The sequence below is a fragment of the Symphalangus syndactylus genome, chromosome X (assembly GCF_028878055.3).
Source record: "Symphalangus syndactylus isolate Jambi chromosome X, NHGRI_mSymSyn1-v2.1_pri, whole genome shotgun sequence".
NCBI lineage: Eukaryota > Metazoa > Chordata > Mammalia > Primates > Hylobatidae > Symphalangus > Symphalangus syndactylus.
Window position 1 is genome coordinate 111,870,017 of NC_072447.2, and position 16,100 is coordinate 111,886,116.

The 16,100-nt window shown below is 39.1% G+C and overlaps 1 protein-coding gene across 5 annotated transcripts in view; it reads left to right on the forward strand.

Moving 5' to 3' along the window:
• MID2 (midline 2) overlaps positions 1–15,088 on the forward strand; it is a 112,339-nt gene extending 97,251 nt beyond the window's left edge. For all 5 annotated transcript variants that reach the window (XM_055268276.2, XM_055268272.2, XM_055268271.2 and 2 more), the window contains exons 8-10: positions 7,833–7,994; positions 9,565–9,772; positions 10,138–15,088. In XM_055268276.2, the coding sequence (XP_055124251.1) occupies positions 7,833–7,994; positions 9,565–9,772; positions 10,138–10,540 (773 nt within the window). In that variant the 3' untranslated portion in view covers positions 10,541–15,088. The remainder of the gene's footprint in view (positions 1–7,832; positions 7,995–9,564; positions 9,773–10,137) is intronic.
• The last annotated feature ends 1,012 nt before the right edge of the window (positions 15,089–16,100 follow it).

The window sequence follows — 16,100 nt, forward strand, 5'->3', positions numbered from 1 at the left end:
TTTATCCATTTCTTCTAGATTTTCTAGTTTATTTGCATAGAGGTGTTTGTAGTATTCTCTGATGGTAGTTTGTATTTTTGTGGGATTGGTGGTGATATCCCCTTTATCATTTTTTATTGCATCTATTTGATTCTTCTGTCTTTTCTTCTTTATTAGTCTTGCTAGTGGTCTATCAATTTTGTTGATCTTTTCAAAAAACCAGCTCCTGGATTCATTAATTTTTTGAAGGGTTTTTTGTCTCTATTTCCTTCAGTTCTGCTCTGATTTTAGTTATTTCTTGCCTTCTGCTAGCTTTTGAATGTGTTTGCTCTTGCTTTTCTAATTCTTTTAATTGTGATGTTAGGGTGTCAATTTTGGATCTTTCCTGTTTTCTCTTGAGGGCATTTAGTGCTATAAATTTCCCTCTACACACTGCTTTGAATGTGTCCCAGAGATTCTGGTATGTTGTATCTTTGTTCTCGTTGGTTTCAAAGAACATCTTTATTTTCACTTTCATTTCATTATGTACCCAGTAGTCATTCAGGGGCAGGTTGTTCACTTTCCATGTAGTAGAGCGGTTTTGAGTGAGTTTCTTAATCCTGAGTTCTAGTTTGATTGCACTGTGGTCTGAGAGACAGTTTGTTATAATTTCTCTTCTTTTACATTTGCTGAGGAGAGCTTTACTTCCAACTATGCGGTCAATTTTGGAATAGGTGTGATGTGGTGCTGAAAAAAATGTATATTCTGTTGATTTGGGTTGGAGGGTTCTGTAGATGTCTATTAGGTCCCCTTGGTGCAGAGCTGAGTTCAATTCCTGGGTATCCTTTTTAACTTTCTGTCTCATTGATCTGTCTAATGTTGACAGTGGGGTGTTAAAGTCTCCCATTATTATTGTGTGGGAGTCTAAGTCTCTTTGTAGGTCACTCAGGACTTGCTTTATGAATCTGGCTGCTCCTGTATTGGGTGCATATATATTTAGGATAGTTAGCTCTTCTTGTTGAATTGATCCCTTTACCATTATGTAATGGCCTTCGTTGTCTCTTTTGATCTTTGTTGGTTTAAAGTCTGTTTTATCAGAGACTAGGATTGCAACCCCTGCCTTTTTTTGTTTTCCATTTGCTTGGTAGATCTTCCTCCATCCTTTTATTTTGAGCCTATGTGTGTCTGCGCACATGAGATGGGTTTCCTGAATACAGCACACTGATGGGTCTTGACTCTTTATCCAATTTGCCAGTCTGTGTCTTTTAATTGGAGCATTTAGTCCATTACATTTAAAGTTAATATTGTTATGTGTGAATTTGCTCCTTTAATTATGATGTTAGCTGGTTATTTTGCTTGTTAGTTGATGCAGTTTCTTCCTAGCCTCGATGGTCTTTACAATTTGGCATGATTTTGCAGTGGCTGGTACCGGTTGTTCCTTTCCATGTTTAGTGCTTCCTTCAGGAGCTCTTTTAGGGCAGGCCTAGTGGTGAGAAAATCTCTCAGCATTTGCTTTTCTGTAAAGGATTTTATGTCTCCTTCACTTATGAAGCTTAGTTTGGCTGGATATGAAATTCTGGGTTGAAAATTGTTTTCTTTAAGAATGTTGAATATTGACCCCCACTCTCTTCTGGCTTGTAGAGTTTCTGCCAAGAGATCCGCTGTTAGTCTGATGGGCTTCCCTTTGTGGGTAACCCAACCTTTCTCTCTGCCTGCCCTTAACATTTTTTCCTTCATTTCAACTTTGGTGAATCTGACAATTATGTGTCTTGGAGGTGCTCATCTCGAGGAGTATCTTTGTGGCGTTCTCTATATTTCATGAATTTGAATGTTGGCCTGCCTTGCTAGACTGGGGAAGTTCTCCTGGATAACATCCTGCAGAGTGTTTTCCAACTTGGTTCCATTCTCCCCGTCACTTTCAGGTACACCAATCAGACGTAGATTTGGTCTTTTCACATAGACCCATATTTCTTGGAGGCTTTGTTCATTTCTTTTTATTCTTTTTTCTCTAGGCTTCCCTTCTCGCTTCATTTCATTTATTTCGTCTTCCATCACTGATACCCTTTCTTCCATTTGATTGCATCGGCTCCTGAGGCTTCTGCATTCTTCATGTAGTTCTCAAGGCTTGGCTTTCAGCTCCTTCAGCTCCTTTAAGCACTTCTCTGTATTGGTTATTCTAGTTATACATTCGTCTAATTCTTTTTCAAAGTTTTTAACTTCTTTGCCTTTGGCTTGAATTTCCTCCTGTAGCTTGGAGTAGTTTGATCGTCTGAAGCCTTCTTCTCTCAACTCGTCAATGTCATTCTCTGCCCAGCTTTGTTCCGTTGCTGGTGAGGAACTGCGTTCCTTTGGAGGAGAGGCGCTCTGCTTTTTAGAGTTGCCAGTTTTTCTGCTCTGTTTTTTCCCCATCTTTGTGGTTTTATCTACTTTTGGTCTTTGATGATGGTGATGTACAGATGGGTTTTTGGTGTGGATGTCCTTTCTGTTCGTTAGTTTTCCCTCTAACAGACAGGACCCTCAGCTGCAGGTCTGTTGGAGTTTGCTAGAGGTCCACTCCAGACCCCGTTTGTCTGGATGTCAGCAGCGGTCGCTGCAGAACAGCGGATTTTCGTGGACCGCGAATGCTGCTGCCTGATCGTTCCTCTGGAAGTTTTGTCTCAGAGGAGTACCTGGCCGTGTGAGGTGTCAGTCTGCCCCTACTGGGAGGTGCCTCCCAGTTAGGCTGCTTCGGGGTCAGGGACCCACTTGAGGAGGCAGTCTGCCTGTTCTCAGATCTCTAGCTGTGTGGTGGGAGAAACACTACTCTCTTCATAGCTGTCAGACAGGGACATTTAAGTCTGCAGAGGTTCCTGCTGTCTTTTTGTTTGTCTGTGCCCTGCCCCCAGAGGTGGAGCCTACAGAGGCAGGCAGGCCTCCTTGAACTGTGGTGGGTTCCACCCAGTTCCAGCTTCCTGGCTGCTTTGTTTACCTAATCAAGCCTGGGCGATGGCGGGTGCCCCTCCCCCAGCCTCGCTGCCACCTTGCAGTTTAATCTCAGACTACTCTGCTACCAATCAGGGAGACTCCATGGGCATAGGACCCTCTGAGCCAGATGTGGGATATAATCTCCTGGTGTGCCGTTTTTTAAGCCTGTCGGAAAAGCGCAGTCTTAGGGTGGGAGTGACTCGATTTTCCAGGTGCCATCTGTCACCCCTTTCTTTGACTAGGAAAGGGAACTCCCTGACCCCTTAGGCTTCCTGAGTGAGGCAATGCCTCACCCTGCTTCGGCTCGTGCACAGTGTGCTGCACCCACTGTCCTGCGCCCACTGTCTGGCACTCCCTAGTGAGATGAACCCGGTACCTCAGACGGAAATGCAGAAATCACCCGTCTTCTGCATCGCTCACGCTGGGAGCTGTAGACTGGAGCTGTTCCTATTTGGCTATCTTGGCTCCACCCCCCCCAGTACATTTTATCTGGTTAGTTCTGCCACTTCATTTCAGCATGCTAAAATCCTTTGGGATACAGATTCTACCTTCAAATATACTTGCTCACCCTCACAGCCTGCCTTCTATTTCTTCCTCTGGTTATTGATAGAAAATTTTGTTAGAACAAGTACAAGGGCAGAGGCCTGAAGCAAAATTTTGGATGGCAATGAGAAACTATTTTACTAGGAATAAGTATTTTTGAAGATTCAGGATCCCAATCCTACCTGCCAGTCTGGCCTGCCACAGTTGACTGAACCTCCGTTCTGAGAGCCACTCTCCTTTGATGTTTTTTCACATTTTCTTTATCCAGAAATTTCATTCTTGTTGGTGAGGATTATTCCCCCTTCACCTTTTCTTTCAACTTTATTTCCTGATTTTTAACTTTCTTCCCACCTCTTCTAAGATTTGAAATGATCACAACCAGTAATGTTTCAGATTATGCTGTGAGGTGAATGAGAATTCCAACAGATATTTGAGTGTGTTTGTCTTCTGATTACTGTATTATCTTTCCTCTGTTTGAATTTTGTGTTTTGCATTACAAAAGCATTAGCCGTAAACTCTGCTTAGCCAGGCAGACCATAACATACTACCAGAAAGACATAACTTCTGTTTCCCTTCCTTTTCATTCTCATGCAAATACTGTCTGCCACACATTTACACTCAGGTTCAGGGATTTCCATATTGTAATTTTTCCCTTTTGAACAAGAGGTATACTTCCACTGACATAATTCAATCATAAATCCCATCTTACTAAATCTCAGTAATACCTAGAGGATCATATATTTACCTTTTTAAATTTAGAAATGATTTCAAAATCACAGAAAACTTGCAAGACTAGCACAACGAACACCCATATATTCTTTACCCAAATTCACCTACTGTTAATATTTGTCCCATTTCCTCTAGCATTTGCTAACATTCCCTGTTTTTTTTGGAACCATTTTAGAGCAAATTGCATACATCATGGTCTTTCACCTCTGAATTCTTCAGTGTATATTTCCTAAGAATAAGGAAATTCTCTTACACAACCACAGTATAGTTACCAACTTGAAGAAATTTAACGCTGATGCAATACTTTTATCTAAACCACCATTTATATTCCAATTTTTGACATTTGACCAAATAATATTCTTTATGACATATAAAGAACCCAACACTGTCCTTTATAGTTTAGGGTCAGGTATTACATTTAATTGTCATATGTCTTTTGCCATATCTCTTTTAATCTGGAACATTTCTTCAGCCTTTCTTTGTCTTGAACAACATTGCCATTTTTAAAAAAGTGTTCTTTTATGTCTTTATTATACTTCATTATACTGTCCCTTATTTTGATTTTTTCTGAAGTTTTCTCATGATTATATTTAGCAGTACAGTTCTTTCTTAGGGTATAATATCTGGAGACACATGATGTCCACTTGCCCTTCACTGATGATGCTAATTTTGATCACCTACTCAAGATGTTGTCTGATTTATTCACTGTAGTTACTACTTTTCCTTTTGCCACTAATAAGCAATCTGTGTGGTATATTTTAAAACCATAAAAATACCCTGCTTCTTCATCAAACCATCTCATCCTCACCCCCACCCTTGTTTTATTATCAGTTGATGATACTTGCCTGAATCAATCATTAATATGATGATTGCAAAATGATGATTTTCCAGTTGAGTATTCCCTCCCACATTTTCAAGTTGGCACTTGGCATTCTACTATAAGCCAGAGTCCCACTCCCCATTTCCTCCCATTTGTTTATATATCAGTATGGGCTGATGAATTATCTTTTTTCAATTGTTAATAATTATTTACTGCCCTTACTTGTGTTGGTGTTCAAAGTGTCAAGATTTAGCCATTGGGAGCCTTTCAAGGTGATTTCTGGGTCCTTATAATATTCCCCCATCATTTTCTTGAGTACTTCCTTACTTTCTGGCATAACAAAATGTTCTAGGCTCATTTTGACCTTATTCTGTGCCAGCCTTGAAATCAGTCATTATTTTCCAAGGAACCCTGGTTTCTTTTAGTGGGACAATATTAGAGACCAAGACCTGAGTGCTAGATATGCTAGATATAAACACAAACATCCATATATGTAACCATATGCACACATATATAAATAACACATGCATACATACTTTATATATGTGCATATTTATGTGCACATACACAAACATATATATATTTTAGGAATCATGAGTTTACATCAATACCTTAAATTCCAGTCCATCCCACAGGTTCTTTCCTGACTTTCTGCATTCTGTATTTGTATGTTCCTTCTTCCACAGTATGAACCCTGGCTCCCAACATCAACACATGTACTCATTTGCTCAATCCCATAATACATCTAAAATAGTTTCTGAATTGCTTTGTCCATGCCACTACAAAAACAAACTGGCTAACAATACTTCAGGATTTGTTTGAGGTTTTCCTCCCACCCCCACCACATTGGTGTAATTATGCTGTTCATCTGAAATGCAGTTGGGTTTGTTTCAGTTTGCCTTCAGTTTTAGTCCCCACTTTTCCCATCTGTATTGATTTATTTTTTTGAATTTGTAAAACAATGTGTTTCCCAAAGAGGATGCTACACAAAAAGGTACATTCAGAGAAATGTAATTTCCTCCCACATCCTTTGAATCCTGTTCCTCCACCCCCTACCCCTTGTGGTTAACCAACTTCATGAATTTTTTATTTATCTTTCCTGTTTTTATTGTTGTTGCTTTGTAAATCCAAGCAAATATATGCATGTTTTCTTATTTTTCTTTCTCTCAAAAAAGTGGTGTACTGCATATATTACTACAAATACATATATACTTTTGGAATTTGCTTTTTTCAATTGACAATATTTCCCTGAAATCACTCTATATCAGTTCATGGAGATCTTTTCCTCATTTTTTTCACAGCTGCATAGTACTTCATTGTGAAGTTTGTCTTTGTATTGTTGGGTGTGTATCTGGAGATTATATGTTTTCCTCTTTGTATTAAAATCTTATGTGCAGCTTGTGATTCATACTGTGTATTGGTAACGTAGGCAAGGCCTCAAACATTGCTCCTACCCTTTTAATCCATATTGTCTTTTCATTAGAATCACTGGGCACCTCCACCAATTCTTCCTCATCTTTCTCCAGCATATCTGTTTTCCCTCCATTGTTTCTTTTACTAGTTTTAATTTAGGCTCTTCAACTTCCTCTCAGATTAATTATAAACCCATTGATCAGATCTCTTGCAAAACACTCATGACTTATTATTTTCAGTTTTCAACCTCACTAAATTTTGTACTAGAGTTGCATAGAAATGACTGAATTCACTGCTTATTTTCCTTCCCTTTCCCTTTCTACCCTCTAGTAGAACTGTGGCTAAAAAGTGGCAAACTAACTGAAAAGCAGATAACAGTAGAGAGAAGTCTAAATAATCTGCAGACTAGAATGTTGATTTTTCTTTTACCGAAAGCTTGCCAAATATATGTTTTAATTATTTACATTTCCCCTGTTTAAGTTAATATTTGCAGTCTAAAATATATCAAAAGCAGAAGCCTAGTTCTCTGATCCCTTTACCTACTTGGAAGGGAGGAAGATTCCAGATAACAATGTGCTCCTGGACCACTCAACCCAAAATGAACATGGGAATCACATAACAGAATGTGTTGTGTAAGAGTGGGGAGATGATATCTTGCTTTGGTTATCATGTCATCTCTTTGGCTTCCCTATGGTACTGTGGAGACCAGCTAGTTTGGGAAGTAAGGGTGAGGATGGAGTAGGAGAGTGGAATCGTAAGCCCTGAGAGCCTCACTACCTTGCAGAGACAAAAGAGCATTGTTGTTCGCCCCCATAAACTGTGATGTAGTAGAGAGAACACTGGGCTACTATTTTAAAAATACCAGGGTTCTACTCTCAGCACCATCACTGACTATCTGTGGCCTTGGGCAAGTCACTTTTCTTCTCTCAATCCTAGTTTCCCATTTGTAAAATAAGGGAAATACAGTATCTATGCGTCCCTTTAGCTGAGTTTCTATGTTTCCCTGCTCTGCACAGGATTGCTCCATCCATACAAGACCAGACTCAGCTCTCAGAGGAGTGGACGTTTGGAGTAAATATCCAGAGACTCCATAAAAGTGACGATTCTGTGACTCTGTATAGTAGCCATTCCTGTGTTATCTGGGAAAAAAACTGAAATAACCTAACTTTTGCTAGTGGTTCCATTCAATTGCCACAAGCAAGGAGACTGGCCTAAGTCTAGTTCTATGGGAGTAATGAAATAGTGGAATCATAAGCCCTGGTTCATCTCATTACATCTTCTAAGACTCAAAAGAAAACATAATGAATTCACTTTTGAGGGGTGGCTTATGATGAATTTTCAGTGTGTTTTTCATTCTGTCTCTCTTACCTGCTGGTTAATGTCCTTGTCTTTCCCCATTTTACAGGCCTGTATAATTCAGTAGACAGCTGGATGATTGTGCCCAACATTAAACAGAACCATTACACAGTGCACGGACTCCAGAGCGGGACTCGCTACATCTTCATCGTTAAAGCCATAAACCAAGCCGGCAGCCGGAATAGTGAACCTACCCGACTAAAAACAAACAGTACGTTGTAGTGATTTCAAAAGGAAAGATCAATTTTCTTCTCCATGCCAGGGGAGTACACAGCCTGAGCAGGCACCCACAGCAGTGCACGGGGGAGCAGTGGCACTGGGTAGAGGAGCTATACTGTTGTAGTTTGTACTTTGCGCAAGGAGTTTGTTGGTGCCCATGGAAGATTTGTGGACCCAGAGATATGCACAAAAAGACTGTTAGCTTGGGAGGATGTTAGTGAAGAGTTTTCTCTGCACTCCACCCCTTATATTTGGGGGACAATTGCATAAAAGAGCATTATTTGTGATAATCTAGTAAAATCCCACTACAGAGAAGTCATATCTGTTAGGAATGCTTTTGACAGCAAATAACAAAAAGTGCAACTAACTTAGCTTAACAAATAGCGTTTGTTAATTGTTTAAATGAATAGTATATATTTTATCTCTCACACATACACATAGGAAGAAGGTAGGCAGTTCAGGGCTAATGCAGCTGCTCTGCGATGTCATAAAAGATACAGGCTCCCTGTGTGCATTGGCTTCTTGCCACATGGCTGCAAGATGGCCACTGCAACTTTCAGATGTCATATTTCCTCTCAAGATAGGAAAGAGGAAAGAGTTGGTACACATAATCGTTATCCCTTTTATCTGGAAAACCAAAACTTTCCTAGAAGTTTCCCCTGCTCTGTCTGACTTCTGCTTCCATCTGCTTCCATGTTCTTAGCCGCCCCTAGCAGTAAGGGAGGCTGGGAGATTGAGTATTTAGCTTTTCCAGCCTCTATAGTGAAAGTGAGTAAGAGAGAAAAAGTTGGGAAAGGGTAATGTGTTAGCCAACAGTGTTTGTCACAGAAGCATTCTGTATAATAAATCTCTTGCCATACCCAGCAATTGGTCCCTCAGTAACAATGCTTTTGTCATCTGGTTATGAAGAATTATCTGTTGTGAATGATCCTACACAATAAATGTTTTCTCTGATCATTGATGATGCAACAGTCACTCTAACAAAATTGCCTAATTATATGTTATTTACACCCTAATTGTAAGAGGGCAAAAATAATTGTTCAGTTGCTGAGTTCTCAGGGTTTTCTGGTTCTGCCATCAAGCAGCAGTTACCTCATCAATTCCCCTCACCTCAGACATCATAACACTCTTTCCCTTAAAAATCTACCCAAATCCCAAACAACTCACTGAAATTAAGCAAAGCACAAAACATATTTGAGACCATGAAACTTTGAGCACTCCCTTTTACTTTGATAATATATGATGCAGGGGACAGCTTATTAGCTCCTCTTTGCTTGGAATATGACTTCCCACAAGTTGCTTTTAGGAGAGATCCACATTTTTTCCCACAGTGGGAAAATAAATGCCTTTATGAAGGTCGTTTTATGGGAGATTGACCTTTATTCTTATTTTATTGAAAACTCTGGCTTCTTCTTAATAAAATTTAAACAGCAGCCAACTTGCACTGGACCAAGAGTGATCATGATATCGAGCATACCCTGCCAGTGATGATGCTGGTGGAAAAGGTAGAATTTTAAGATACTTCATAGTGCTTTTTCTTTTTTTTTCCACTTATTTTTCAGGCCAACCCTTTAAATTGGATCCCAAAATGACTCACAAGAAGTTGAAGATCTCCAATGATGGATTGCAGATGGAGAAGGATGAAAGCTCTCTAAAGAAGAGCCATACCCCGGAGAGGTTTAGTGGCACAGGGTGCTATGGGGCAGCAGGAAATATATTCATTGACAGTGGCTGCCACTATTGGGAGGTGGTCATGGGTTCCTCAACATGGTGAGTGGATCCCATTTTCCTTTTCTCTTCTGTCCTCTGTCATTAGGTTCCTAGGAGATTCAATTCTATAGCACAACCATAATACCAATAAATCAAGGTTAAAAGGTATGTGATGAAAACCACTCCTAGAAAAATTTGCCAGCTTTTTAATAAAATAATGGAAAATATACTGGGCTAGGAGATGGAAACTGCCACATCGCTCTAATTGCTAGCTTTTTAAAGCTCTAGTGATATCAGCATTATGCATCTAAGTGTAAACTAAGAAATAAACATGTATCCTATTTGTTATATATCATATATGGTGTCTTACACAACTCAGATCATTCATAAATGTTTATTTCTCTCTTATCTCCACTGTCTCACAGGTATGCAATTGGCATTGCCTACAAATCAGCTCCAAAGAATGAATGGATTGGCAAGAATGCCTCCTCATGGGTCTTCTCTCGCTGCAATAGTAACTTCGTGGTGAGACACAACAACAAGGAAATGCTGGTGGATGTGCCCCCACACCTGAAGCGTCTGGGTGTCCTCCTGGATTATGACAACAATATGCTGTCTTTCTATGACCCAGCTAACTCTCTCCATCTTCATACTTTTGATGTGACCTTCATTCTTCCAGTTTGTCCAACATTTACAATCTGGAACAAATCCCTAATGATCCTGTCTGGCTTGCCTGCCCCAGATTTTATTGATTACCCTGAGCGGCAGGAATGCAACTGCAGGCCTCAAGAATCCCCTTATGTTTCTGGGATGAAAACCTGTCATTAAGTTTCAGGAGAGCATATAATTCACCGGCTCTCTAGTTCAGCAGTTCTTCCCCTCCTACACCTAAGTTAGCTTTCAATATATGAGATACAAAATAAAGTTTGTTTGAAGCATCCAAAATAACTAGATATTGCAGATTTAATTTTTGTGCATTAAAGCTTGTATTTGAATTAATATATTGAGTTTTTCAGAACAAATTATCTGAGTAGTCTGTGTTCCAGCCATTGGAGAAAAATTTAGAAAATGCCTCTGTTGTCATTGGAGAATTAAAAATTCCCAATGATTTAAGAATATAAATTATATTGGAAGCAATTAGGGTAATTCTAGTTAAATAATGTGGAAAGATGCCCTGAATAAGGAGCTAGCCAGCCAGAAGCGGGGGTGGTCAGCCTTTCTAGTACTGGCCAGTTTGGCCACATAGAATTTTGAACAGTGTCAAATTATCACATATTATATTTCACTTTTGATGAAAACCTATCATCAAGGGTTTGTTAGGAAACCATGAATGTGTATATGTAATACATAAAGTGAACATATATGTACTTTATATATATTCACTTGTGATGTATGCATATGTATATTCACTTTATATATTACATATACACAAAAAACTTTTTTTTTCCAAACACCAACTCAAACTAGAACAAAAAACTTTTTAATTTGCCAATTTGAGTGAGAAATATACTGGAGGGGAAAATAAGTTACACCATCCATTTTTGTCCCCTAAAGGAAACATCAAAATCAGTCAACATTTCTTTCCTCCCTCTATCCATCATTGCCCTCCTCCCTCCTGTCATGCACACATACACATGCAACCATGACATAGATAATGGGAAGAGCTTTATTGGATTAGCAGAGATTTACAGACAAGATTGCGCAAGAGATGCTGTTGCTGGATAGAAAATTGATCAGGTAGAAGTGATGCTACCTACTTGAGGATGGCCATCTGAATTGTTAAAAATTCTGTCATAGACTATTAAAAAAATTTTACTATTCCCAAGTACATACAGTTATGAGAATTAGGCTTTTAAAAAGTTGCACAGTGAAGGCTCTTTAGGAACCTACTTAATCAGTAAAAATCGAGTAGTATTGATGCACCAACTATTCCCATATAAATGTACTTGCATTTTCAGATAAAACACTTCTGAAGTGCTCAAGAATGTCTGAAAACAGTTTGTTTTCTTAAATAGGATAAATAATCATTCCTTTTGCAATCTTGTTTACAGTATTCGTTTGCTTAGCCAATCCCCCCACGCAAATGGAGACATAAACTTCATCCCAGTCCTAACCAGTATAGTTGAAGGGAATGGAGCCTTGTCATCTATGATTTTTTTTTAAATTTCCATTGAAGGGATTGGGGATGTCAGAGAACCAGAGCTTTCCCCTTTCCAGGAGCTAAGTTGGCTTCGGAAGTCTTCTGGGATTTGTGAAAATATTACTGTTGTAAAATTACGAAGTGGTAGCTGTAACAACTCCCTCAGATTGGAGACTTGAAATGTCAAAACTCACCTCTTCCTTTCCCCTAGTTTGGTGGATGCTCATTTATTAATTCATTCAATAAACTATTAGATGCCAGGTACCAAACTACTGCCATGGCAGTGCACATATTAACAAAATGCTCTACCTGCTGCCAAATGGCTTACTATTCTGTGGAAGAAACAAAGTATATAGTCCTCCCCAATAACAGTTATGTATTGTTTGTTCACTTAATGTGGAAAGCAAGACTGATGCAGACACACAAGGAAGCCTCAAAAATATAAATCTAGCAGCAATGTCATCTTTTTTGATTTTAAAGACCATATGTACTTACCGCTAATCAGGAAATGAACAACCTCAGTAAAATTCATCAGTGTTGGTAAATAATTTGCTGTAGCGGAAAGCTCATAACCTTTGGATTCAAATGATCCTAGTTTCTGTACCATTTATTAGCATTGTGACCTAGGACAAGTACCTCACTTCTCTGAGCCTGTTTCCTCCTCTGTAAAATAATGTCTACTTCACAAGGCTGTTTCAAAGGTTAAAAAAGATAGCATATGTAAACTGTCTAGCTCAGCGCTTGACATTTCCTAAGTGTGCCATAAATATTAATCTCTTTCCCTACCCCCAGCTCCAATACAGCGTAGCAGTGCTTTAAAATATATGTCTTTCATTTCTCAGTCACCTTTGTCTCTTCCCTAGGGCGTATCCCCAAATTCTTAATCAAAAAAAAAAAAAAAGATTTTTTCACCCTTCATCAAACTTTTCACTGGCTCCCTTAGCACCCAGTAGAAGGTCCCAGCTCCTTACAGAGTCTGGCTTTTCATGTCCCTGTTTGCTTACACAGCTTCATCTTTTGCCACTTTCCCCCTCACATTGATTAAGCTAGCCAAGTTTAACTATTTACACAACTATTTACACAAGTTATTCTCTGGGCCTGCAGCAGAAACATGATTAACAATTTTAATGCCCAGAGTAAACAACATAAATTTTTCTTAAATTAAAGGAATAGTGTGAAAATGCTGTAAGTACACAAAATGCAACCTCCATCCCAGTAGAACAATTTCCTTTGCCTTGTCCTTGGCTCTCCAAAACTGTTCATTTATTGTGGTGTCTTTTAGATTTTAGTGCCCTGGGACAAAGATCTAATTTCCCCACCCTACTTTTGACTCTATCCTGGACTACCTTTCCTCACCTCTATCTCTCTCAACCAGACTAACTCTTTATTCCTTAGACTTGATGATGCATCCCTCTTTGGAGATCCAAAGACACCCCAAGCATCCCCCTCTCAGCAATAATCACATTGTATAGCAGTGTTTTTCAAAGCGTGGTCCTCACACCGCCTATGTTAGAATCACCTTTAGTGTTTGTTAAAACAATTGATTTTGGGTTCCCACTCCTGACCTAACCAGAATATCTGAGAACATAGGCAGGAATTTACATTTTTGACAAGCTCCTCATGATTCTGATGCACAGAAAATTTTAATGTATAATCATCTTCCCTATTAGACTGAACACCTTGAGAGGAAGTACTGTGTCTTTTATTGTTGTTATATTTTTAATACCTGGCACAGTGCCTGGAACATTAGCTTGGCTAATGTTTATTGAATGAATGTATGAATGAAAAAATGAATTATGAAAGTTTCCCTCTTATACTCTCATGTTCATAGTGATGTTTGTTACTTCCTGGGCAGAAAAGCTTGGTTACTACTCCATTTGAGCTGTATTAATTCTATATTGCAGAGGTATCAAGGCTCCTACATAATAAATGATCATTGTCCTCCTCAAAAACTCTTTGGCAGTTATCTTGGGGAAATGTCTTTGGAGCATATGGCACCATTCTTTTCAGCAACATTTCAGTCTTGTCAAACTTTGTTGTTTGAAGGTGGATTTACATTTTGGTTATAGCCAAAAATCACTCAGAGCTAATCCTACTTAGTAAAGTGGAGAATTGAACTGGGTTTGGAGTAAGCAATGAAGTTTGACTCTGAAGTCCCAAATTCTGAGCCAAACAGTGAAAAATGACTTCTAAGATACAACATGGTGACAAAGTACTCCGTGGGGGTGTGATGGGCCCCAGATATTTACTTCAGTTAACTTGGCTTTTATAGAATCCTGGCAATGCCATGGACCTTAAGAGAAGTAATTGGCTACCTCTAGCTAAACCCAGCTGGACAAAAAGAATAGGACCCGTATTTAACATTTTCAAAGAAGGTGACTCCATAAGCTTTTGTTGTTGTTGCTCTACTCAACCTGTTCTCCAAAACTGCTTCTATCAGAAGATTATTTTATGTCTGTAATTTATGCTTGTTTCCACTTTTTATATTGTCTTATTGAAGAAAGCACAAAAATAATCCAAAATAAAGTAAAACCTGTTTTGAGAGGATGAAAGAAATTTTAATGCCACATTGAGGTTCTGGCTACTTGTAAGTAAGAGTAACTGCATCTGGATGTGTTTTTATTATACAATTCTATGTGTATCTTTGGATGCAGTGAAATTCAGCTTGCAGCAAAATCACTTATCTGTTCTTTTTGGCTAAAACACTCTAGGTGAATTTTCTAAACTTCCATGGTTTACATATTTATATATGACTACCAAGATGGAGCAATCCAAGGATGGACTTTTGAATAAACTCAAATATTTGATACTGCTTCCTCCAAGGAATGGAGAATGTCAGGCAGGTAGGTAAGAACCACTCCTACACTTATTTCTAGCTCCTGAAGCCAACTGCAGCCTTGGAGCCAATGGCTGTATTTGGCTGTGTGTTACAGGTTGACCAAACTGATTGCCATCAGGTCAGACAAAACTGCCTTTTATGGTGTAGTCTGCCAGCTTCAGACATATGCTGTATTGTTGTTATTGGCTAGACTATTTATTAGACTATTGTTGGACTATTTTTTATCAAATGCTTTACCCCACGCCTGTTTGTATTGGGAGCTCTGGACCAATAGTGTCTCTCCTAGTGACAGAAATATGAGCATCTGTGGATTACACAGCCTCATCCCTCTCTACAATATTCCAGCCCATCCAAAATGCTATATTATGAATTAAATAAATATATATGTATTCATGAATTCTTGGTTGTCTCTCGCTGGAGTTGAATTGGGGAGGACTAAAAGGAAGATGGCCGTGGATTCTCCTGGAATTGGGTAAGTGACTAGGGGAAACCAAGGATCATATAATAGTGATCTGGACAGAAAGGACCCAGGGGGTCTGGAGCTCAAAATCCAATCAAGAAGACTTTGATTTCAGGAGCATGATATGGTCAAGAAGACCAAAGAAATGAAGATATAGGGTTCAAGGAAACATGACACATTCAGTTTTAGAGATTGGAGCAGAAGGTGAGAATTAAAGAACAAATAAAATCCCAGTGCTGGAACCCATTGATTAAGATTAGGGTAGCACCAGAAGCAAGTGAGCTGACTTACTGTCAAAACACCTGGCCTGCAGGAGGAGACTGGGAGGAAGCAAGGAGGTCTCTCAGGGCTAGAATTGGGCATATCTTAATCAGATTTGTAGTGGCACTAAGACTAAAAGGGATCATGTGATATGAAGTGAATGAAGCAGGGCAGTCAAGGGTGGCAGCTAGAGAAGTGACTTGAAACAGGTCATCAGACCAGGGGCCTACAAGAACTACAGCCCAAAGGTAAGAGGAATAAAATACAAAGGAGAAAAGAATTTGGAACATTGTGTGTTTAGTGGTTTAATTGAAGAGCAACCTAGGCAAATACCAAATATGAGGTTATTACTCATAGCTAAAATTTTAATATTTTTTGTGTGTGTGATGATGTTTGGAAAGGCCATCTCCATTTAATGTGCCAAGACAGGGCAGATATGGGATTATTTATGTTTCCCTATCTGAGAATAGAATTGGTCCCAGAGTTTCAGTGAATCTGAGCCTGTATTTGGGAGGGAGTTGGTCTCAGTTATGATGGTTAGGGGTAACAGACCAAATAGGTTGTTACAAGCTTATTAGAAATGTATATAGGATGACAGCTAATGAGAATGACTCTCCTCCACCATAAATCTCCAGGAATGGAGGATCAAGGTGGTTTTCCTATACTGTTGGGTACAATACACAAATTA